Raw genomic sequence first — 25425 nt, 5'->3', positions numbered from 1 at the left:
CTAGGTCATGGGTTTGATTCCTGCCTTGTGTGGATTTTATCCTCAACAGATAAAATTTGTTCAAAAAAAAATCCAAGTAAAGGAAAAAAAATGTAATAATTGTAACATGAAATGAATTTCTTATGTTGAGGTGGTCCAGAAACGGAAGATCAACAGCGACTCCGATTTCAAATTGAGCTTGAGTTTATTCAATGTCTGGCTAATCCAAACTATCTCAACTTCCTCGCTCAGCGTGGCTATCTGAAAGACGAAGCATTTGTCAACTATCTGAAATATCTGCTGTACTGGAAGGAGCCTCAGTATGCCAAGTACCTCAAATATCCAATGTGTCTCTACTTTCTTGATTTGCTCCAGGTAGGTACATGTTTTCAGGGAAGCTGTGCTCAACATTGTTTGTGTTGTATGTACTAGATATTGTTTCTACAGTTTTGCATTGGAGTGGTAACTTAAGCAAGGATAGCGTGGGAGTGTTGGGTATTTTTTCTAACCCTCTGTCCCAACGGCAATGTTTAAAATTTATTTTATATTTATTTTTGTTTGCTTTGTAATTTGCTTGTTTGTAATAAAGTACCTACGAAAAACGAAATTTTACTTCAAATTCTTCAAAAGTTGTGAGGTCTTGAGAAACAGAAAATAAAATTTATAAAAATTACCTATTACAAGTCAAAAATAAACAAAGAATTTATGGTGGGAAAGGGACGTTTTATGAAAAGTAAAATCCCATCCCCCTACTGTTGTCATGGGATTTTCCTCGAAAAATCTCGTCCTCAACACGCTCCCCTGTGCTAGATCCGTGAACACAGCCATCGCTTAGTTCAAGGAGGTCGAAAACAGTGGTTCAAAATTTCCCGCATTTTGCCGCGAGTCGACTCACTCCAATGGGCCGTATTTAAAGGCCCGGTTCACACGATTCAATTTCTCAACAACAGCCATCGCTTAGTTCAAGGAGGTCTGAAACAGTGGACGACTAGTGGTGAGCAGATAAAAAGTGGAGCCAAAAACTATTGGCGGGAACTGAATATTGCTACCAAAGGAACTGGCACAAATGAGCAGTGACCAGTGTTATTATAGGGATAGGTTAAACGCAAGAAGGATTATAGGGTTAGGTTGTCCCATATTTTCATCCAAAATCCCGTTTTTTTTACGTTTTAGGTCGCTTGTCCCGTTTTGGGCTGAAAATGATCTGGCAACCCTAAAAAACTATTGGCGGGAACTTTCAAATGTTCGGGGTGAAATGTCATTCCCTGTTGGCCAAGCCAGCGGCGATAGCACGTTTAGAACACTAGAACACCAGTCCATGAGAACACTAAAGTTAAGTAACGTTTTTGTGTGGTTAGTATCTGGATGGGTGACCATCTGGATAATAGCATTCACCTGTAATGTAGGTAGGTAATTATTAATAGTATTATTTTGTTAAAGCAGAAAATTCATCCTAATCATACTTCATTTAGTATGATCGAGTACAGCTTATTTACGCTAAGGATGCACTAAAAGAGAATGAAAATAACAAAATAAGACCTCAGCTTAAATGTTTTTTAAACTTAAATAATATTTATTTAAATACTCGTGCTTATAAAAGGACCAAAATAAGACCTCAGCTTAAATGTTTTTTAAACTTAAATAATATTTATTTTTATAAAAGGACTTAAAATAACATTAACATTTAAATCCAAAGGCACTGTTTAACAGCTACATATTTCCAAAATACTTTCTACATCTTGGTACCATTTCACTAAGCGCTGGCTTAAGGTGGCGTTCCGATCCTAGCTGCCCGGCAGCGCGACCCGGCAGCGCTGCCGAGCTGCCTGGTCGCGCCATAAGTGATCAGTGGTGGCCTAACAGGGTCTCGAGAGCCTAGTTTTAATCAGTGGCGGCCTTTTCTCTCACACAGGATAAAAGGATTTAAAATAACATTAACATTTAAATCTAAAGGCACTGTTTAACAGCTACATATTTCCAAAATACTTTCTACATCTTGGTACCATTTCACTAAGCGCTTGGCTTTGGCATCAGTGGTGGCCTAACAGGGTCTCGAGAGCCTAGTTTTAATCAGTGGCGGCCTTTTCTCTCACACAGATCATCATGTAGCTTTTTCTGGTAGCCCTTTAGGTCCTGCATCAACCCTCAAGCGTTGTACAGTCGTTCGCGGGACACCCTGTATAGCTGGGGCGGGGTTTATGGGAATATAAACATGATGTAAACAAGATGGCGCCAACATGGGTTGCGTTATGGGGATCAGGATTCGATGCGAAATCTCCCTAATGTGTGTCATGCGCAGAAACCAAAACTCGTCGAGCATCGTCCCGATCTAGTGATTAAAAAAAAAAAAAAAAAAAAAAAAAAAAAAAATGTAGGTAAAAGCACATATATTATGTACATACTTCTGCTCCAAATATGTTCATCAAACTCTTATCAGTTTGAACACGTGTACCTCATGTTTAGCCATCAGGAGACGGAATCTACTGACACATGTTTGCTGCTACATATCTAGGCGCACGGCAGGCCAAGTTCCGGCCTGAGCACGCCAGTGTGTATATTACATGAAACATTTCGACGCATTTTTACCCCTATCATAACTCCGTCAATCTCACAAAATTTGGACCATATGTTAACCTATACTTCCTTATTATACCTGCGAAATTCCAAAGTTCTAGCTTTATCGGAAGGGGTAGATCACAAAATTTGGACCATATGTTAACCTATACTTCCTTATTATACCTGCGAAATTCCAAAGTTCTAGCTTTATCGGAAGGGGTAGAAACAAGCGGGGCCCGTCCCTCCGGGAATTTTTCGATCTTGGTTAAAGAAAATCAGTATTTATGTACTTACCTATTTTATTTAATATTCAGTTTATTATTATTCTTGATTTGATTTTGCTTTCATGTAGGTAATGATTTAAAATCACGACTAGAGCCCGTTCTCCCTTTATTGCCAATATAATGTTTAAGTCACCCATCCATTTATTGGCCTTCCTCGGCGTAGCTTAACATAGGTGACGCTAAAACCGGTCTTAAATGATCGACTGAAGTGTTATCCAAAACTTTCTCGCTTTGAGTTCATAGGTCGTCGCGACAAATTTCAAGATCAGAGCCCATTTGTGTGAGAAAATGTGAAAAAAATCCCCCAAAAACCAGTTTTTTTGGATTTTTGACTTTATGGTTTTCTGGACGAAATTTGCACCACCATTTTCGTGTTCCTGGAAAAATCTCGTCCTTTTCCCCTTGTGCCCTCGGGTGGGGTGGGGGGGGGGGGGGGTTCCACACTTCTCTTCTATACGCTATGATCGGAACAACGGTTGGTGGTGTTCTACCGTATTTTTACAGTTAACTGAGTTAACAGTATTTCGACCGCTTTTTTACTGACTTTAGGATTAGTTAGGTATCGATAAGATGGGTATTTCCCCACCAAGAACAACAACAACTCACGGAAAAATTCAAAAGCTCTCATATGTATAGCTGGGTAGGTAATAAGGAGATCTGTACATAATAATCATGTGTAAATACACACTTAGAAAAAAGGAGTGAGCTCCCCCACAAAACCACAAATGTAAAAAAAAATAGGTACCCATTCGGTAGGTATTATCCGGCATTAACATAAAAATAATAATAGAAGGAAAACATTGCAAAGTTAAATTTGAGAGAACGTTGAAGCAATTGAGATCCAGCATTTTCAGCAGACACGAAAAACTGGGAATGCAGTCTTGGCCTTAATATTCTGATCTCACCACTTTTATAGGTCTACACTTTTGGATAGGAACTTGGCCTTTTTTTACTTTTTCATATTTATGTTTTGTGGGGGATCGATTTAGGTATATCTCAGAATCTAAATGCATAGAAGTCGTAGAAAAAAGAGAAAATTTACCTAAAAAAGACAAATTTTAGACCTTTTAAAAATATAGGTTGCCAGCCTAGTTGCTATGATGGTAGTGCGTCTGCCTTGTAAGTGCTAGGCCGCGGGTTCGATTCCCGCCCGGGGCGGATTTTATCCTGATGGGATAATGTTCGTTCTCGGAACGGCTGGCTTTCTCCTATCCTGTCTTCCTTCTCTCTTCGATTTCAGGACGATAAGACCATAGCAGTTACGGTTCCCTCTGTCAAACCTCTTAAAAAAAAAGAGGTTTGTGGCTGTGGTTTTGTACCGGGTTGAGATGAGCTCGGACGAGGTGAGATAGGATATTGTTTCTACAATTTTGCATTGGAGTGGTAACTTAAGCAAGGATAGCGTGGGAGTGTTGGGTATTTTTTCTAACCCTCTGTCCCAACGGCAATGTTTAAAATTTATTTTATATTTATTTTTGTTTGCTTTGTAATTTGCTTGTTTGTAATATCTAATGTAAATGAAAAGTATAATATAAACGTGCAAACTCGAGATAAAAAGTAAAAAATGAATTCAGATTGTACAAGTTGTGGGAAAAAAAAAATTTTGTAATATCTAATGTAAATGAAAAGTATAATATAAACGTGCAAACTCGAGATAAAAAGTAAAAAATGAATTCAGATTGTACAAGTTGCGGGGGAAAAAAAAATGAAATTTTGAATTTCCCGCCAACTTTACACGCTCATGAAGGCTGTGTTAAGTTACCACATCATTTTCCACACGCCAAGAAAGGACGGGAATGGCCTATCTCAACCCGGTACATAAACACACCCTCATACAGCAACCCAGCATGCTATCCTCTAAGCCAGCAGTTCCCAAACATTTTTTTGCAGTTTAATTTTACATATCCCTGCATTCCCCGCCACCCCCAACAAACTACAACACGTGTGAGGTCAAAGGTCTACTGCTCCCAAACCACCACGTAGAGCCAAAGGTTCAATGCTCCGAAGTATATGTATGTATCAGCAAACAGCAACCAGTTACCTAGACACCTTGGCACAAAAGTTCCAGTGAACCCCTTGTAACTTTTGAACAGCTTAAAATTTTCGTTTGTGTCTAGGGATAAGATAGGGCCCATGGACAATTCACTGCTGATGGCAAAATCTAGGTTCGAATTTCAAACCTCGGACGTGGCACTTTTGAGATAAAAATTGCCAGTTTTTCAGAAATAAAAAGAAGTCAGCGAAAATCCCAATTTCTTCGTAGATTCGTATTTTCAAGTGGTGGTAAGTACGAGAAGCACGAGATTGTTCACTCTGAACAAGGGGCGTGCCTTATCAGATCCGTGTAGTTTTAGGTGCTAATAATAGTAATACTTCCAGATCGAGATTGTTCACTCTGAACAAGGGGCGTGCCTTATCAGATCCGTGTAGTTTTAGGTGCTAATAATAGTAATACTTCCAGATTTTTTTGTAAATGGTTTTTCTTTTTTCTATTTCCAGTACGAACATTTTCGGCGCGAGATTGTCAATTCCCAGTGTGCCAAGTTCATTGATGATCAGCAGGTTCTATTGTGGCAGCATTATACAAGGAAGAGAACCAAGCTACTCAATGAAGCTGCACAGAATAACATCAGCGGTGTCGGCAGGGATAGCTTACAGAACAATGGAAATGGTGAGAACATATACAATCATCCTTCAAAACATTCAATTCATAAAAGCAACCTCCGTGGCCGAGTGGGTATCACACTAGGCTTGCACGCTGGAGGTCCCAAGTTTGATTCCCCGCCTGGTCGAAGTGTTTTTAGCTTTGTGCTTGGAGTTCGGAGTGCATGCAGCCTCATAAAAGCAACCTCCGTGGCCGAGTGGGTATCACACTAGGCTTGCACGCTGGAGGTCCCAAGTTTGATTCCCCGCCTGGTCGAAGTTTTTTTAGCTTTGTGCTTGGAGTTCGGAGTGCATGCAGCTTCGTGTGCACTTAGCATGAACATTGAAACCCAAACATTTAAATATTTTAAATTATTAGGCCGGCCATACACTATCAGGTCGCCTGTCAGGTCCGACCTGTCATGTCTGGAATGAAGTGTGTGGCAGTAAAAACTAGTTTGTCAGGTGGCATGTCAGGCGACCTGAGACATGATGAAAATTCGATAAGTTCTGTCATGACATGAAGTCAGAATGCACAGTTTATGGCGGTTTCATCAGGTCTCAGTTTTGTGTGGAATCCTAGTGGAATATTTGAGACACTCATAGGATTGGTCGGATGCTAAGAATCTCAAAGTGGCTGTCAGCCTCTCGTGTGGGGATATAGCTGTCCTCAAATGTGTATCTTTCTTCGTAATCAAAGGAGATACAAGTGACAATAACTGGTTGTACACTGACTCTTTCATACGCAAGTAATTGTGGAAATCAGTTGGTTCATATGTTAGTTCCTTAACAAGATTTGTATGATTATATTTATTTCTCCTGTGCAACCATTCTTTGCACCATTGCTTGCGTTTTCTCCGCTTATTTGTACGATTCACAGTAATTAAAATAAATACAGACAGCAAAAGCAAATCATCACCAGGAGGATCCATGGTAAACTGATAACTGATGAAATCTTCATGCAATTTGTGTGCTCATCAGGCTTCATGCCAGAAATGACAGGTCAAAACTGACAGGCGACCTGATAGTGTATGGTCGGCCTTACAAATTTGTACTCGTTTTTCGATTGCAAATATTTGAACGGGTTACATTCTGGTGTTTTTTTGTGTTGACCCTGCACCTAAATGGGAAGTATTGTGTCTCTTCTCGCCCATCTGTAAATAAATTAAATAAATCTGATGAGAGGCATACTACGGGGTGGGCATGGGCATGCTACGACACAGACCACATGCGTCTAATGTAGTAGTTGTTTCATTGCTACGAAATAAAAACGGCGGTGAAACACTCATCTTTTTTTAAAAAATAATAATAAATCAATAAATTACAAAAGAATCTATCAATATTAATATTGGTGTTGGTTTTGTTACAGGCGCCAACAATGGAACGACGATCAAATCTGAGTCCCAATGACATCCAGCCCAGGCCGGAGGAAGTTTGGACAGTGTTGTGGGGTCCCCCTATCAACTGCCTCCTTACAACGAGCTCACCCTCGAATGTCCTGAATCTCCATGACAACAAACCGGGGTGATGGAAAGCGGCCCAACTGGAACCGCCGGGATAAAACTGGACGATCGTGCTTCTGTATTGACACCTCAGCCAGCCATGGGCAGTGAGCTAGAAGCAACCAACACGGAGACAATGCTAGAGATGAGCGACATGTCACCACCTCGGCTAGAGTTAGCAGTGGGTGGAGGGGATGATGAGATGCATGACATGTGTCTCCAATGTTCATCTCCACCCAAGCTAGAGCTCGCCCTGGATACTGTCACTACCACTTCCGGGAATGCGACCGCTCCACCGGGACTTGTCACTTGTTCCGGGAATGCGACCGCTCCGCCGGGACTTGTCAATGGTTCCGGGAATGTGACCGCTCTTCCGGGACTTGTCACTGGTTCCGGGAATGCAACTGCTCCCCCAGGACTTGTCACTGGTTCCGGGAATGCGACTGCTCCGCCGGGACTTGTAACTGGTTCCGGGAATGTGACCGCTCTTCCGGGACTTGTCACTGGTTCCGGGAATGCGACCACTCCGCCGGGACTTGTCACAGGTTCTGGGAATGCGACCACTCCGCCGGGACTTGTTATTGGTTCCGGGAATGCGACAACTCCGCCGGGACTTGTTACAGGTTCCGGGAATGCGACCACTCCGCCAGGACTTGTTATTGGTTCCGGGAATGCAACCACTGCGCCGACTCTTGTCACTGGTTCCGGGAATGCGACCGCTCCGCCGGGACTTGGCACTGGTTCGCCGCGGACTGCGGACTCGGATGTTGAGAGTTGTAGTGTGGTTGATAATGATAATGGAGTATCTTGTGAGAAGTTATTGGTTGAACCGTGTGAGTTGCGGCGTTGTCATGTTGCTCTGGATAGAGTCGACATTCCAGCCAGTCCTAATGTTCAACATGAACAGTAAATTTACTCTCCTGCTCCTGCAGGACCCAGACTCTCTGCAGACTCACTGTGTAGGGTTTGTCGGCAGATAGGACATGTGCCATGCAGTTGCAGCCATGGCTCAATACACGGGGTGTGATAGAAGTGATCACAGGGGAGCTTACGCACAGCCTCATCCAGTGTGAACTGCTCCCAGCACACTGAACATTGAAGATTAGAATCTGAAACAGAGGAGTAATATTTGATCAAATTAAAATAATCTAAGCATAAATAATTAAACAATTGTATTATTATCACAACGATTTTGCCCCATTTAGAACAGAATACTATTTGATCAAATTAAAATAATCTAAGCATAAATAATTAAACAATTGTATTATTATCACAACGATTTTGCCCCATTTAGAACAGAATAGATTTTTTGTAATTCTTGTAATTTGTAATTCTATGTATTACTCTCTATACAGGGTGCCCCAGAATTTATACTTAAATCGTTTTTATCGGAGCCTGCTTGAAATCGCAAAATTCTATGTATTACTCTCTATACAGGGTGCCCCAGAATTTATACTTAAATCGTTTTTATCGGAGCCTGCTTGAAATCGCAACAAAAATAAATATAAAATGAATTTTAAAAATTGCCGCCGGGACAGCTATCTCACGTCGTCCGAGCTCATCCTAGCCCGTTACATAAGTGTCTCCAGACTTAGTGATTTTTCACTAAATTTAGTGAATTCTTGGCAAATCTAGTGATTTAGTGATTTGAGGTCAAAATCTAGTGTTTTTTGAAAGAAATGTAATTTCAGTGCAAAATTGCTCCTAAATCTGAAAAAAAAGACTAATTTTTTAAAAATTGCCGCCGGGACAGCTATCTCACGTCGTCCGAGCTCATCTCAGCCCTGTTCATAAACACACCCTGAAGCATCAACATCTGATTGAACAAAATTTGTGCAAGTCTGACTGGAGAGTGAGAATTTTCGTGTCATACAAAGTGTCAGATTCCAGGTGGAAAAATCACGTACCATTTTCCGTAAATAGTTGTTTTCAAAGATGAGTGAAGTGGGTTAGAATTTGTATACGTGAGTCAGTCAGTCAGTCAGTCAGTTACACAAGGGGCTGTATATATTTAGGATAAAAGGACTTAAAATAACATTAACATTTAAATCTAAAGGCACTGTTTAACAGCTACATATTTCCAAAATACTTTCTACATCTTGGTTCCATTTCACTAAGCGCTTGGCTTAGTGATCAGTGGTGGCCTAACAGGGTCTCGAGAGCCTAGTTTCCATCAGTGGCGGCCTTTTCTCTCACACAGGTCATCATGTAAACTATCGGGCGGTAAATAAATCTCTGTACCGTCCGTACGTACTTGAACCAGTGCCGGATTACGAGTGGTGTTGTGTACACTGCCCAGAGACGAGTAGCTGAAATGATGGACGAGAAAGAAATGTTGTTTAGTTTTCATCTGATTGAACAAAATTTGTGCAAGTCTGACTGGAGAGTGAGAATTTTTGTGTCATAAAAGGTGTCAGATTCCAGGTGGAAAAATCTCGTACCATTTTCCGTAAATAGTTGTTTTAAAAGATGAGTGTTTCACCACGTTTTTATTTCGTAGCGATGAAACAACTGCTACATTAGACGCTTGTGGTCTGTGTCGTAGCATGCCCATCCCGTAGTTTGCCTCTCATCAGATGAGCGAGAAGAGACACAATACTTCCCATTTAGGTGCTGGGTCAACACGAGAACACCAGAAAGTAACCCGTTGAAATAAATAAATGATAAGTAGAAGGATGAGAAAGAACGTTTTCTTTTTATTAGAGCATTGACAACCTCCGTGCCCGAATGGGTATCAAACTTTTCTGTTTCTTGCTATCGCCGCACCGAAATTTCCTCCAAAAACAACACGAACAACAAAACAAGTAACAAGAACAACAAAACAAGTAACAAGAACAACAACAACAACAACAACCACAACAACACCAACAACAACGACACCAACAACAACAACAACAACAACAACGACAACAACGACAACAACGAAAAAATTAAAAAAAAAAAAAAAAAAAAATCTAAAAAGATTATTGAAATATGGAAATTGATTGTAAAGGATGCTCTGATATCCACAAAAATGCTCTGATATCCACAAAAGTTGTGAAAAAGCTTGTAATGCTCTGATATCCACAAAAGTTGTGAAAAAGCTTTGCTTTATCTAATCATGAATGATTAGATAAGAATTTTAATTGTGTTAAGCATACATGCTTGTCGCAAATGTTGTACACTACCCTAAATTTTATGACTTGGACTCGAACCACCAACCTCCAGATCCAGAGTCCACCGTGCTAACCACTACACCATTGAGGTTGGTTTTTCATGATTTGATATTCTATTCAATTACATACCTGCAAGACAACAACAACAACAACAACAACAACAACAACAACAACAACAACAACAACAACAACAACAACAACAACGACGACCACCAACCTCCAGATCCAGAGTCCACCGTGCTAACCACTACACCATTGAGGTTGGTTTTTCATGATTTGATATTCTATTCAATTACCTGCAAGCTATGCTGGGCGAACGCCAAACTCTCATTGTTCATAATAGTTCCATACACGTCCACATACGGCGCCAGTGTCCCGACGAGACACGATCTCGCGTCGTTCATTTCCGCCTCGCTTCGGGCTTCGAGCGTGATCTTCGTTTTGTACCGGAGAGGATAGGAGCCGAAGATTACCGAGTGGTGCCGATTGACGCATTCGTTGAGGGAGTCGACAATGAGAACTTCGTCCACGCTCAGATAGAGGGCGTACGTGTGGAATTTGTTCTCACTTAGAATGTACTTGCCTGGAATAAACAATATAAAATTTGGGAAATTTGGAATCTATTACAAAAATTGGTCATAATGGTCATCCTCATTATTCAAACACATTGGCCAACCATTAACTTCTTCCTCTATTCTTAAGTAGTTAGGTACTATATATTTTTCTTTTTTATATTCTAGGTACCGTTGTACTATGTTTTTATATTTTATACTCTAACGTTGTACTATACATTATTTTGTTCTGTGTACAAGAAAATAAATAAATAAATATTTTATATTATTCTCTTTAATAATTGTTCATGAGAGAGAATAAAGTGTATTGAAAAGAAAAGTGTATTACTAATGTGTTAAAAAATAAACTTCTTTATTATTATTATTTTACTCAATGATTTATCCTAAATATATACAGCCCCTTGTGTAACTGACTCACTGACTGACTCACGTATACAAATTCTAACCCACTTCTAGACGTGCTAGGAACTCACTCACTCACTCACTCACTCATACTAATTCTAACCCACTTCTAGATGAGCTAGGAAGATGCGGTTTTCACCATTTGATTCCTTATTTTTTTTAGGTACTGGGAAAAATCGGAAAACCCCCGAAATTCCAAACCGTTCCCGAGATATTGCGGTTTTCACCATTGGATTCCTTATTTTTTGTACATACTGGGAAAAATCGAAAACCCCCGAAATTCCAAACCGTTCCGAGATATTGACGTTTTTTAGTCTCCCCATAAGGAATACACAGGGAACACAGTTTGAGGCCAGCAAAACTTTTCCTACGTTTAATATTTTGCTCTCGCTTTTAGTTTTCAGTTTTCATTTCTTCGAGACAAGACTCAGGGACGATATTAGTTTTCAGGGGCGAAGCCAAGGGAGCGCGAAGCGCGACCTCATGCCCGAAAGAAATGTTGTTTGTTATTATAGGGTTAGGTTGAACACAAAAAGGAGCTTTTCTTTTCCACGGACGTGACTTCTGCATAATTACCAGTTTGAAGCCCGATTCTAAGTATAGAATAAGTGGAATAGAATAGACCCTGTTTATACTATCAGATTGGGATGGAAAAGTCCCTTCATTCCCGAAGTCTAAAAAAATCTGGTGTGAACATCACACGACTTTCCTTATCCTATTGAATGATGCTAAAATAATAATACTAAAAAAACAATACTTTCATTACTAGTATAGCTCGCTATACTGTAGTAATAGAAAGTAATACTAGTCTATCTTACCCCTGATCATAGAGAGTACAGTAAGGGATATTGAATTCTCGTATCGTTCTCCAAACGTTCTTGTAGCTCCAGTCTAGCATTGGATTGACACGCATGATCTCCGGCCAACCATTGTCAGTTTTCTGTAGAGGGAACAGATAAAACGAAGTGAGTTCCTAGTTTTATCGGAGATTTGTTTTATACAAATACAAATTCACGTGATCTAAATGTTTTAGTCCGATCGAAAAATCGGATTAACACGTTTCGAGTCTAAATTCCAGACCTGTCTTCAGCATATTGTCAGAATTATATCATCCGCGAAATAGAACCAGTTGTTATCAATCTTCCTCCGCAGAATCACAATGTCATCCTTCTTGAAGTTCAGATCACTGCAAAGTGAAACATCGAAATGGGAAAATTATTTATTAAAATATTCAAGATAGAAAATAGATAATTCTAACAAGCAAATGTCCTGTAGATCTTCCACATGTTTGCCAAATTCTCATTCAATTCGGACAAACTATTCGGGAGAAATCGCGAAGCAAACAGACAAACGTAGTGTCATACTCCTGTGAGAAAGATGTTCTGTTTTTTTTTTTTTTTTTTTTATTTTTTTTTTTTTTTTTTTTTTTTTTTTTTTTTTTTTTTTTTTTTTTTTTTTTTTTTTTTTTTTTTTTTTTTTTTGGCATTGGCCCGGCACCAAGCCTCCACCATACAGCCAGAGTGGATGTGTTTTTTTAAAGATTAGCATTTAAAGCTTTTTCATATTATATAACTATATCACATTTAACGAAAAAATGAAAAAGGTGACCGTAGGTTTTGTCCGTTAATAAAATGGTTCCGAATGAAAAAGGGTGTTCAACCAAAGGCTCCATGGCACGAAAAAGTTTTTCCCTTTGAGGCTTCTCGTACTTTCGACACTCCATTACAATATGCTCGATATCCTCCCTCACTCATAGACGCAGGTATTGAAACCTATCAAAATTAATTTGAAAATAAATTCGATCGAAGTTTTACGTTGCGTGATAATTTGTTAGATAAACAAGTTAATTTCACGATACGCACTCTCTCGAATCAGATTTGTCACTGTTTTCCTCGTAAGAGGCAGTAGCATCAGGTTTTTGGTCTGGTTTCTGGTTATGTAACTGGGTTAATTGATCCATCAAAAATTATGAAAATATCGTCATGAAATAAGTAACCCTGTAGGTGCGAATTAATTTGGCACTCGAAAATCTTGAAGAAAATCCATATAAATTTTCCTCGTAAGAGGCAGTAGCATCAGGTTTTTGGTCTGGTTTCTGGTTATGTAACTGGGCGGGTTGCAGACGTGAAAGTAGGTGTTATTTGCTCACATGACTGAGAAATTTGTGTCTTGATTGATTTGAGTGGCCTTGGTTGATTACCAATTAAAATTGGACCAAGGAAGGTTAGGAAGGGTAACAGTTAACAGTTGACTAGGTTCGTAGAAGCTTAAACCATTCTTTAGGGCTGTTTGCCCCCACACATAAGCCTCAGGTGGGCTTTTTGTGGAGTTAAGCAACAGTTGACTATCTTGGAACAACTTTAAAGTTAAAACAAAGCCCTGATCGCCATGTTTTTTCGTTTTGAGCCCCACAAACGCTGAAGTGTTGCATAAATGTGATCCTTAATTCAATAAAAACTACATAAAAGTACTTAAAGTGTGTAGAGTTCCTACAACATTGTGACATCCCTCTGCGCGAGTCACCTTGTTGCATTCAACAGTCTCTGTACCGTGGCCTTATTTTCTTTCACACCCCATTTACATCGTGAAAGTAGGTGTTATTTGCTCACATGACTGAGAAATTTGTGTCTTGATTGATTTGAGTGGCCTTGGTTGATTACCAATTAAAATTGTGGACCAAGGAAGGTTAGGAAGGGTAACAGTTGACTAGGTTCGTAGAAGCTCAACCCATTCTTTAGGGCTGTTTGCCCTCACACCTAAGCCTCAGGAGGGCTTTTTGTGGAGTTAAGCAACAGTTGACTATCTTGGAACAACTTTAAAGTTTAAAGCAAAGCCCTGATCGCCATGTTTTTTTTTTTGTTTTGAGCCCCACAAACGCTGAAGTGTTGCATAAATGTGATCCTTAATTCAATAAAAACTACATAAAAGTACTTAGTGTGTAGAGTTCCTACAACATTGTGACATCTCTCTGCGCGAGTCACCTTGTTGCATCCAACAGTCTCTGTACCGTGGACACCCCATTTACATCTGTTGACAACCTCTTGATCCCTGGGGTCTTGGATTTTCTTCTTTGACTTGTTGATTTATTTGCTTTCACCTTGTGTCGTTTCGTCGTTAGAGTAACATCTTTTTCAATGACATTTTTTTTCTTCTTTCTGTACCATTCTTTCTCTGACAGTCGTTTTTTTTGCACCATGATTTCGGCGTCATTATTTATATTTGTTATTTCGTTTGGCAAGGCGTCCAATTCTTTGTCGCTTTTTTTCGGCGATCTGGCCGTGTTTGGGTGGCCCGAAATCGTCGTCCCAGGTCAACGACCTCCGTTCGTCGTCACTAATCTAATTTATTACATTAGTGAATAGCAGAATAGGCGAGTTTTTTGAAACATTAGAGAGGGAATGATCAGGGACAGCCAAATGATTATGAGATCCAGTTGAAGGTTAAAACCTAGCTGAAAGCGGATCAGAGATAATACTTATCCATGTTTTAACCAATCATCTTTCATGTATTGCGTCTTCCAGTTCTAACCTTCAGAACTCGAAATTCTTCTATTTTGCATATATGTAATACAGATTGGCGTGAAAAGCTTTTCCAATTTTCTTGATCTAGAATATTTACAATTGGTTCTCCAAAGGGTTTTTCTTTTTGAAGAAATTATGAAACTTCCAGAAGTCACCAAATGACCCGTTTGCCCATTTCGTCCATCCATAGATTTCCAGTTTATAGAGTTATAAGTCAGCAATGTGCTCTAACTGGCTTGTTCCCTTTTTTTCAATACTATATTCACTGTTTTTTCATCCCACCCTGTATTACACACAAAACACTTGCCAAAAAGGCATCACATAACTGTTGACTATCAATAGGCAACGCTCCTTTGGCGCCATTCAAGTTCCCAACGTAAGTTATGTGCACGGCAATTAACTAATATAGGGAGACATAGAGCTAGAGAGAATGCTCTTACATTGTGTGGGAAATGCATTTTTCATGTATACGTTTATTTTAATAAAGTAGCTTATATTATAATGAAGGAGTACAACCAATGCAAAGGTCCATGTTAAATGGTCTTTTGTGTTGAAAAGTCACAAAATGAAGATGAATAAGGTGCATTTACAAACATAGTTATTATTTATGTTTTCTTGAGTTTGCATCAACTAGGTAGTTTTTGTACCAAAAGTTATAAGTTTTTAAAGTCCCAGCTCTTTTTTTTGTGGTATTATCTCCGATTTTTTTTCCAATATGCCTCCTATGAATTGCTGTGAGACATGGTATTTATTTAATATACCTTCTTTATACTTTCGGCTGAGACTGAAAAGTCCCATTATGCCAACAGCCGCGGGCATTAACCTCACCCATTACTGATCTGGGCATCTTCCCAATGTTCAAAACAGAAGACACGAGTTAATTTATTTTTATTATAACTCCGAGACAGAAGAAAAAAAGGGGGCATTGCGGGCCCCCCTGCGCCGCGGGCATTAACCTCACCCATTACTGATCTGGGCATCTTCCCAATGTTCAAAACAGAAGACACGAGTTAATTTATTTTTATTATATCTCCGAGACAGAAGAAAAAAAGGGGGCATTGCGGGCCCCCCTGTGACATCTTTTTACGTCAACGAAAACTAAGAGGTGTCAACGACTTTCCGAGGCCGAAATGTAACATTAAAGAAATAAATATGTAGACATTAGAAGAAATGGTATTTTTGTAGTTTGTAGGAATTAAAAAAATAAATTATCAGACATCCGAGACAGCCGTTCCCAAAGTAGCCGGTCTGGTCTGTTTTTGTGGCTCCAGAGGAGATTGTAGAATTGAATATACCTTGCTTATCCTGCCAGAATGAGACTAAAAAGTCCTCCATCGTACATCTTTAAATGAGCTTAAGTGACCTGAAATCGGCCATGTACTTCCACTAAACCATGGTAGAACATTTTGAATGGAAGCGAAGAGACTCGTACAAAACGGTGTCCGAAGAAACTGAAAGAATGTAAAGCAGGTAACAAATTAGATCCAAATTCCAAGAAGTAGCATTAAAAAATCAAACATTGTTCTCCAAGTGATTTTCAACGATTTAACGTCTTTTTGGTAATATGAAGTGATTATGTTCGATGTTAGCCCATACAAGTCCGGTGTGCCCGGTGCATTCTCATCTTTGAAAAGTCTTTATTCCCTACGAATGTTATAGTTTTAACGTAGGTCTTTGTCCTCTTTTGTGGTTGAGTCTCAATAAAATTATCCCACGAATATTATTCCCCTGGGAAAACGTTCCTCTTTGTGGACATCCTGTTGACGGGTAACTGGAGTGACTCCAGAAAATATAGTACTCCAGTGGAGGCAAGGAAAGTATTGTCCCTGGAGTTGAAATTATTTTCCCTGGAGTTTCAAGGTCATTTCATTTTATCAAACGGTTACTTTGGATGAAATTCCGCCGCACATTGTATTAACACAAAAGTATTATGTAGGTATTTCCTGGAATTATCCGAAAAGTACACTCTTTCTTCTCTTCCCATCAAGATCCTCTTCAGTATCCACTACCCTATATATTTCACTTAGATATTGTCGAAAGCTCACCAAGAAAGATATTGTCGAAAGCTCACCAATTTTTCTTTGATGAAAATCGAATCTCAATTGTCTTGTTTTTCTCTTTTTTAATGGTTTGACTTTTATTTCCTGTCTTTTTCTTCTTCAAATATTATTTAGTGGGGTCGGATCTCCAGCAGTAACAGGGCTTTTGACGTATTTCCGACTTGGAAGTCCTGAAGGTGATTTTGTTGGATGCCGTTATTGTAAACGACATCCCTAGAAATGATACATGCCACTCGAGTTAATAACCATGAATTCACGACACTTGTTTAGTTAATCGAAATTTTATTTTAATTTGAAATTACTTGTTGTGTCATCAAGAAAAACGGAGCTCTTGCAGTTATCCAACCATTTCAATGCCACCATCATTAACATTTATAAACAATTTCTTTCAATTTTGCTGAACATTTTGAATGGAAGCGAAGAGACTCGTACAAAACGGTGTCCGAAGAGACTGAAAGAATGTAAAGCAGGTAACAAATTAGATCCAAATTCCAAGAAGTAGCATTAAAAAATCAAACATTGTTCTCGAAGTGATTTTCAACGATTTAACGTCTTTTTGGTAATATGAAGTGATTATGTTCGATGTTAACCCATACAAGTCCAGTGTGCCCGGTACATTCTCATCTTTGAAAAGTCTTTATTCCCTACGAATGTTATAGTTTTAACGTAGGTCTTTGTCCTCTTTTGTGGTTTAGTCTCAATAAAATTATCCCACGAATATTATTCCCCTGGGAAAACGTTCCTCTTTGTGGACATCCTGTTTTTCGGTCCTATTTGGCCTTTGTACATAACTTTTATTAATGACTCCTTCTTTAAGTCGTGGCACTCAAGGCCTTTATTTGGTTCGTTAAAGGTTGAATTAAGACTTCATTTTAAAGTTCTATGTCTCATGGGATTGTCATTCATTGTCTTTACATTTAACAAACTTTTTAAAAAATCTTGGCATCCCTCTGAGTATACTAGTGTTCTTTTAAGGGGAATAATAAGGTCTCTTAGTACCATTCTACCATAGTAATTTAGTAATCTTTGGTGATAGTATGGTCATTCGAGGTTGAACGTGTATGGTTTTGGTGTCCCATGGTTGCCGCTTACTCTGTTGTTGGTGACATGGTGAAGTTCTGTAGCCAAGTTTGGTTCTCAGTTGTGGCCACGCCGCCGCGATATTTATTCCTCTCCTTAGACAATGGGACATAATCACATCCCATGATATGTATTCAACTCGGTTCAAGTTTGGATGAGAGATCTAATTGGTTAATTTCAAAATTTTCTACCAGGCTCTGATTTTGGTTCTGATCATGAGCTGGGTATTAAGTTAATTAATACCTGGGTTTTAGAAGACAAAGACAATTTTCTACTGAACTGCTGAACAATGACAATTACAGTAAATCACGTTCTTAACACGTTGGACTGCCAAAGAAATTCTAAAATTAATGAACCAAAGATGTCTAACAGAGAGTAATGAAAGGAAGGTACTTTTCAAATAAAGACAACTCCAACAGCATCTCATTAGGTACATGCTCGAGTATTATTAGTTTTCTCATTAGAAAATATGAAATTAGTGGGGAAAAGCCTGAGAGATTCACATACTGGTAGTTTTGCTTTCATGCTTCTGCGAAATCATCATGGCGCCATGCACATTGCAAAAAGAAACACACCTTTAACTTTTAACCTTCCTTTGATATTGTGCCCAGGGGTCTTCAAACATGGGTCAGTTTTCCGTCATAAAGCGAAGGATTTAAGGGAAATCTAGTCGTTCAGGAAGATGATACTCCTACATATTTTTTTTGTATCAGGGTTGAATGGTAGAGATTGCCCCAGGCAATCTTTTCGCCCTTTGTTTGTAATTTTTTGTATTTATATACCTACAAACCTACATTGAATTGAAACCAATAGAGTTTAAATAATAATCAGAATTTGATAGGGTTTCCCAGAGGATGCAAAATAAGTTCAGCACAACTTCTTGGATATTGAATTGTCATCATGATATCCACATGTGAGGCAGCTTAACTCAGCATATCAATCAATTCTTCTGATAATGACATGTATTTTTTTAACAACTTCCACCCATACGGTTTAGTGGAGTATCGTCAAAGCACCGTGGCGTGTTAGTGCCAGAAAACCAACAAGTGACAGAAGAATCACAGCTACTTCATAAAATCTTCACTGTTAAAATTGCCAGAAAACCAGCAAGTTATAGAATTGAATGATCAAATAAAATTAATTGTTTGCAAAGACTTGAACTCGGTCAGTGTTTTCCATATAATTTTAATACAAAACAAAGAATTTCTTTGTCAGCCCAACGAGTAAACACTGCTGCCTCCATGTTAGAAACTCAATTTACTGCAATTTTCTTTGTTCAGAGGAAAATCATCTTTATCTTCAAAAACCCAGATACGAGTATTGATTAACTGGATCATAGATTTGTGACGTCAGACTTAACGCAGTTGCTATTTTTGTCCGCTAGGTAGCGCCACTATGCAAGCACGCTAGCGGCGGAGCAGAAAGAACTGCGCAGAAACGTATGCGCACAAACACATTAATGCGTTGCCTGCAAGGGAGCTTTGCTCGGGACATTTGATGTGACGTCATCGCCTACGGGAGCGTATGCCGTGACGTCAAAGTTTACGATTTACCGGTATTTTTTAAATCGATTTATCTCGGGATCTAGAAGTTGTAGGAGACAAAGAAAAATTCCGTTGGTCCTCATTTTTCCTGCTCTATGACTTTGAAACATCACCCAAGTAAGCGCAACTGATCTATTATTGTAAAAAAAAGACGGGGTAGAAAGAGAAAGACACGTCAAAAAATTCAGCTATTTCTATCGATGATTGGACCAATGGACATACTTAACGGTAGTTTATTTAAGTTTACAATAGTCGACAAATGAGAGAGACTTCTAATCTAATTACCTAAAGAATGATAGGTATGTACTATGTTTTCACTTGACAAATATATGAAACTTATTTATTAATAAAAGTATTATTGTGAAATACAGTTAAAAACAGATAAGGAGTTTACCTAAGTTATGTCCCAAGTTAAAACTGATACAAATCATCAGCAACATATGCAGTTATAATTTTCATGCTTGAAACAATTATAAGAATCATGATCAAAGTTGTTTTGATTCGTGTTGAACTTGCTCCCGATGCTATTGGTTTGAAACTCCAACGTTATTTGGGACAGTATAATGATCACATGTGTGTCAGTAACTTCAGTTGAAACTCCAGGGAAAATAATTTCAACTCCAGGGACAATACTTTCCTTGCCTCCACTGGAGTACTATATTTTCTGGAGTCACTCCAGTTACCCGTCAAACAATCGTTTGCGGATGACCTCAAGATTTTTTGTGGACAAACCTCAAATTGCCACTATATCCAACATTTCAGAGATGTCAAAGGCTTTTTCCAATGAAGCAAACATCAGTATTTTGAGTAAGTACCTACACATGATTCTGGATATGGATCCTATGAAGGGTTTCTTCAGCAAAATAGTATTCCACGAATGTCACTCAGAAGGTGTACCACCAAGTACAAACAGTTTTCAGCTTTTATTATGAGCAATGCTCAGAGAAAAACGTAGGGAAACCCCAAAATGCCGTCTCGGAGATATAATAAAAATAAATTAACTCGTGTCTTCTGTTTTGAACATTGGGAAGATGCCCAGATCAGTAATGGGTGAGGTTAATGCCCGCGGCATTTTCTACTGCCCAACATATCTTCAGTATTCGGAAGAACTGCGTTTAAAGTACCCTTAACCTTTGCATTTACTTTGACCAAAACCAAAGAGCATTAGAGCTCCACAAAATGCATTGCTCTACCTACAATTTTACATTTAGTTCTAGGCATTTTCTATTGCATATCTTCAGTATTCGGGAATTCTGCATTGGAAACTCGACCATTTTACATTATTTACTTTGACCAAAATCAAAGAGCTTCAAAAACTAACTGCATTGCTCTACAAGTTTACATTTGGTTCTAAAATCAAAGATTCCAACGGCCCCGTAGTCTGGATTATGGAAGAAAACCAACGTCCCTGGCTGGATAGCCAATCCTCCTCGGAAAAGGATATTTCTTGAAATGCCAGAACCGATAAAAGAATATGGGACTTAAAGAGAGAAAAAAAAATTCCACACTTTTTCTCTGGTCCCTTTTCCCAAAGTTCTTTGGTAAATTATAAATTAATTCATTTTCAAAATTACACTTAGTAGGTTCCTTTTCGAATTTTGGCCCTTCCACTCTGAGCATTGGCTGTGGTATCCGCAAAAATTGTGAACAGCTTTTCCACAAATAACCTTTTGCCTCCAAATAAGATCGCAAGTCAGGAATAATGGGAACTAATAAGGAATAAAGTTGTTGTGTTATGTGTTACCTAGCTTCTTTCATCAGCTTCATCCGCCGTTTTCAAGTCAAGGAAGCGCGCCAACCTAATAGACGTCACCTCACTCTGGGCGAATCCAATGGAGGAATAAAGCAATAAAGTGTATATCGTGAGTTCTTCTACATCTTGTACACACTACTACATTATTAGGTATGTCAACAGGAAATAGTGAGAAGTAGTAGAAGATAAAAATAGAGGGAAAGAAATGGTCACGGTCCGGATGAACCTTGTTGTAAAATCAACCATTCAAGGGGAACCTTATTGTAGAGCCAACTCTATTCAAAACAACTCTAGAAACTAGATATCTAGATTATCCAACCAAATCGAGTGTTTTAGGAACCGAGATAAAATTGGAGGGAACAGATAAGAGCAAAGAAAAAATTGGAGGGAAACCAAAAAAAACATGTAAAAAATAGATGGCCGGAACCAGAAATGGATTTTAAACTCGGTTGCAAATGCACCAAAACTCTAAAGTCAATTTGGAATAGAACAGAAATTGGATGCAATAAAGAGACCGAAAACAATATGGAGGGAAAACTGACAACCAAGGTAAATGGATCTTTAGATCAAAACAGATATTTACCTAAATAGTACACAATAAGGAGCAAAATGTGCAATCATTCCTAGACAAGCATACCGTAACCCAACAACTATTGGAATATTGGAAAGCTTTGGAAACGTTGAAAAAATGGAGGGAAAAATTAACAAAGAAGGGAAAACAAAAAAGCAAATTCGGGACTCAAAACACGTACAACAGCCGTCGAAAACCCCCTTTTTTCATACCAATAAAACGCGTAATTCACAAATATTTGCAAACGGGTCATTTGGTGACTTCTAGGAAGTTTCATAATTTCTTCAAAAAGAAAAACCCTTTGGAGAACCAATTGTAAATATTCTAGCTCATGAAAATTGAAAAAGCTTTTCACACCAATCTGTATTACATATATGCAAAATAGAAGAATTTCGAGTTCTGAAGGTTAGAACTGGAAGACGCAATACATCAAAGATGATTGGTTAAAACATGGATAAGTATTATCTCTGATCCGCTTTCAGCTAGGTTTTAACCTTCAACTGGATCTCATAATCATTTGGCTGTCCCTGATCATTCCCTCTCTAATGTTTCAAAAAACTCGCCTATTCTGCTATTCACTAATGTAATAAATTAGATTAGTGACGACGAACGGAGGTCGTTGACCTGAGACGACAATTTCGGGCCACCCAAACACGGCTAGATCGCCGAAAGAAAGCGACAAAGAATTGGACGCCTTGCCAAACGAAATAACAAATCTAAATAATGACGCCGAAATCTTGGTGCAAAAAAACGACTGTCAGAGAAAGAATGGTACAGAAAGAAGAAAAAAAATGTCATTAAAAAAGAGTAACAAACGACGAAACGACACAAGGTGAAAGCAAATAAATCAACAAGTCAAAGAAGAAAATCCAAGACCCCAGGGATCAAGAGGTTGTCAACATGAAAAGAAGTCCAATCGAGAAAAAATGTATGCAGAAATTAACAAAGAAACAGCAAGAATTAAAAGTATTAAAATGGTAGTTGAAAGAGCAATAAAAAACACACAGGCCAATGGGTTAAACATTCGCAAATACATGCCCAGACATTGAGAATAAAGTAGGGGGAACGGTGACTCTTATCTCACGTCAACCAATAGGATCATCGCGTGCCAGCTCCGAGCCAATGGCATGGCGTGGAACGACCATTGCAAAAATAATAATTTATCTCTCAATACATTATTCTCAGGCAAGAATTTTTCTATCTCTACATACTAGTTTGCAAAAAGACGCCCTTACGCTACTCGTGGACATAGGGTCGTCATGAGATGGAAGTGGAAATGGTAGAAAAAATTGTAGATTTTTACTTTCCATTCTTTCTTTTCAGAGAAAGCATATATGCAATCATTCCTACACAAGCATACCGTAACCCAACAACTATTGGAAAGCTTTGGAAACGTCGAAAAAATGGAGGGAAAAATTAACAAAGAAGGGAAAACAAAACAAAAAAGCAAATTCGGGACTCAAAACACGTACAACAGCCGTCGAAAAACCCCTTTTTTTTTCATACCAATAAAACGCGTAATTCACAATATGCAATCATTCCTACACAAGCATACCGTAACCCAACAACTATTGGAAAGCTTTGGAAACGTCGAAAAAATGGAGGGAAAAATTAAACAAAGAAGGGAAAACAAAACAAAAAAGCAAATTCGGGACTCAAAACACGTACAACAGCCGTCGAAAACCCCCTTTTTTTCATACCAATAAAACGCGTGATTCACGAATATTGCTGCAATAAATCAAATTGAAAAGCATCAAAAGCAGGCTTGCAAGCTTGCGCGCGAGAGCTCCCAGAAGACATGAGACCAGCTCAACTCAAAGGATTAACAATGAAAAAAAAAAAGGCACCGTCAGCCTTTTCAAGAATATTTCCTTGACCCAGAGTAATAAAAACAGGATTCTATGAATCATCAAAAGCAGGCTTGCAAGCTTGCGCGCGAGAGCTCCCAGAAGACATGAGACCAGCTCAACTCAAAGGATTAACAATGAAAAAAAAGGCACCGTCAGCCTTTTCAAGAATATTTCCTTGACCCAGAGTAATAAAAACAGGATTCTATGAAAAGCCAGCAGGAACTGGAATAACAGGGATGCAACTGCGTTTTCAGACAAGCATGATGCAAGCGATAGACGACCATTACGAAACAAGAAACACACATAATCACATAAAGGAAACCTAAAATAACGACGTCTCCAACACACAAAACTATGTTGTTTTTTTTTTTTTCTCCAAGGGTAAAACTTGAAACCATATTGAGAACAGGAAGGGGGCCGAGTAGGTTGTTTTCTAAAATGGCCGCCCAAGCCAGAAACGACGCTGTCCCCCTCCTCCTCGCCCTTATACAACTCTACCGTCGCTCTTTCTGTCTCCCCCTCTATTTTTATTTATTTATGTTTTCTATTTTGATCCAATTTCGTTTTTTTCTCCTCTTCCCGTCTTCCACGGAGTGTCTTTTCTATCGGCCACAGAGCTGTTCAAAGTGGACCCCTTTTGGCCCGATCCGCGAGGAAGAAATTGGAGGGAAACCAATGATAATGGCCGCGAAGAGATATTTTTCTAGTGAAATGTTCCAGGGTGTCTATCAATTTATCAAAATTAAAAACTAAATTCCCTGCCTTTCCTCAGTTTCCCAATCCTTTTTATTTTTTTTTTTTCTTTCTTTTCAAATTTTCCAGTCCGCTTTTCTTTTCCGATAACAGACAAAACACGGTCCACTGTTTGGGAAATCGCAAAAAAAAAAGTAATTCTTTAATTTTTGATGTGGATATTGTGGCAATATCGTGATTCACGAAGACCGCAAATAGGCTGTCAACTTTGTTTGTTTGTTAGTTTTTTCTTTTTTCTTTTATTTTATTGAAAGCCCTAATGGTTTGTGTTCGTACATTTTATTTGGCTTGACTTAACATTTTTATGCTTTGGTTTTAATAAACAGAATGGACTTTGGACAGTTTAATGTCAGATTTTGCACAACTATTACAACTAAGCTCGGATCCTGAGGGGACTAAAGACAAAATGTGTGAAATTTACTATGAGCCGTCAATGTTTGTGCTTTATCTTCAAATAATGAATGGTTGGAAATATTAATAAACAATAGATCTGGACATCCAAAGGGTTTTAAACCCCCAATCCTTCTAACACAGTAAGACAGTTAAGAAAAATAAGACAGAAGAAGAAAAATAATAGACACTCTTCCATCTCTAGTCTATGCTACTGAACAGCTGATTCAAGATCACAATGCACGCCCAACACCTACGCAAACAACAACAAACCAACCTCAGTCATCTTGAAAAAGCCTACGAGTGAGGCGAAACTCGAGTCGGTGTAAATAATAATCCCCAACTAAGAACCCTAGTCAACTATAAAATAAGGTAAGCCATTATCTAATTTGGGTGTCTAATATGAATCTAATTAATAAAAATTTACTCAAGACCAACCAGAGTCCACATCCATGATGTGACAATAAATTATTCAGATATCGTCTGGCCCAGCTTTGGTTTGAACAGACTTGAAACATGACTGGAAAAACTACCGCTAGTTTCGGATGAACAAACTCTTGAATCAAAATAAAATTTACTCAAGACCAACCAGAGTCCACATCCATGATGTGACAATAAATTATTCAGATATCGTCTGGCCCAGCTTTGGTTTGAACAAACTTGAAACATGACTGGAAAAACTACCGCTAGTTTCGGATGAACAAACTCTTGAATCAAAACAAAATAGAACAGGATTGTTCAGACACAAGCAAGCTCATCCATCTCTGTGGGGCGAACCTTATGTTGGTATTTTTGTTTTAGAATGTAGTG

At 38.7% G+C, this 25425-nt stretch overlaps 3 protein-coding genes across 5 annotated transcripts in view; 2 read left to right on the top strand and 1 right to left on the bottom strand.

Moving 5' to 3' along the window:
* The window catches only part of LOC103507820 (mediator of RNA polymerase II transcription subunit 31-A), a 10047-nt gene extending 2791 nt beyond the window's left edge, over window positions 1-7256 (top strand). The window contains exons 2-4 of one of the 2 annotated variants that reach the window (XM_017443564.2): window positions 140-354; window positions 5319-5490; window positions 6832-7256. In XM_017443564.2, the coding sequence (XP_017299053.1) occupies window positions 140-354; window positions 5319-5490; window positions 6832-6872 (428 nt within the window). In that variant the 3' untranslated portion in view covers window positions 6873-7256. Of the gene's footprint in view, window positions 1-130; window positions 355-5318; window positions 5491-6831 lie in introns of both variants that reach the window. The other variant, XM_008472343.3, reaches the window with a different exon arrangement.
* On the bottom strand, window positions 1676-12038 carry LOC103507840 (FAD synthase-like). Of its 2 annotated transcripts, none has more exons than XM_008472360.3 (3): window positions 11912-12038; window positions 9149-9273; window positions 1676-1875 (listed from the first exon to the last, which is right to left on the bottom strand). In XM_008472360.3, the coding sequence occupies exons 1-3, from the start codon at window positions 12004-12006 to the stop codon at window positions 1865-1867; spliced, it is 231 nt and encodes a 76-aa protein (XP_008470582.1). In that variant the 5' UTR covers window positions 12007-12038; the 3' UTR covers window positions 1676-1864. The 2 variants fall into 2 exon arrangements, with proteins under 2 accessions (XP_008470582.1, XP_008470589.1); XM_008472367.3 differs by lacking the exon at window positions 1676-1875 and adding an exon at window positions 1899-2084 and having other exon boundaries at window positions 9173-9273.
* Window positions 6958-25188, top strand: LOC113466855 (polycystic kidney disease protein 1-like 3). The gene is made up of 2 exons (XM_026822615.1): window positions 6958-7870; window positions 24988-25188. The coding sequence occupies exons 1-2, from the start codon at window positions 6990-6992 to the stop codon at window positions 24989-24991; spliced, it is 885 nt and encodes a 294-aa protein (XP_026678416.1). The 5' UTR covers window positions 6958-6989; the 3' UTR covers window positions 24992-25188.
* Window positions 25189-25425: the final 237 nt, after the last annotated feature.

The sequence above is a fragment of the Diaphorina citri genome, unplaced genomic scaffold (genome assembly GCF_000475195.1).
Source record: "Diaphorina citri unplaced genomic scaffold, Diaci psyllid genome assembly version 1.1 scaffold18, whole genome shotgun sequence".
In the NCBI taxonomy this organism is placed as follows: domain Eukaryota; kingdom Metazoa; phylum Arthropoda; class Insecta; order Hemiptera; family Psyllidae; genus Diaphorina; species Diaphorina citri.
This window is presented reverse-complemented; position numbering and strand designations above follow the sequence as displayed.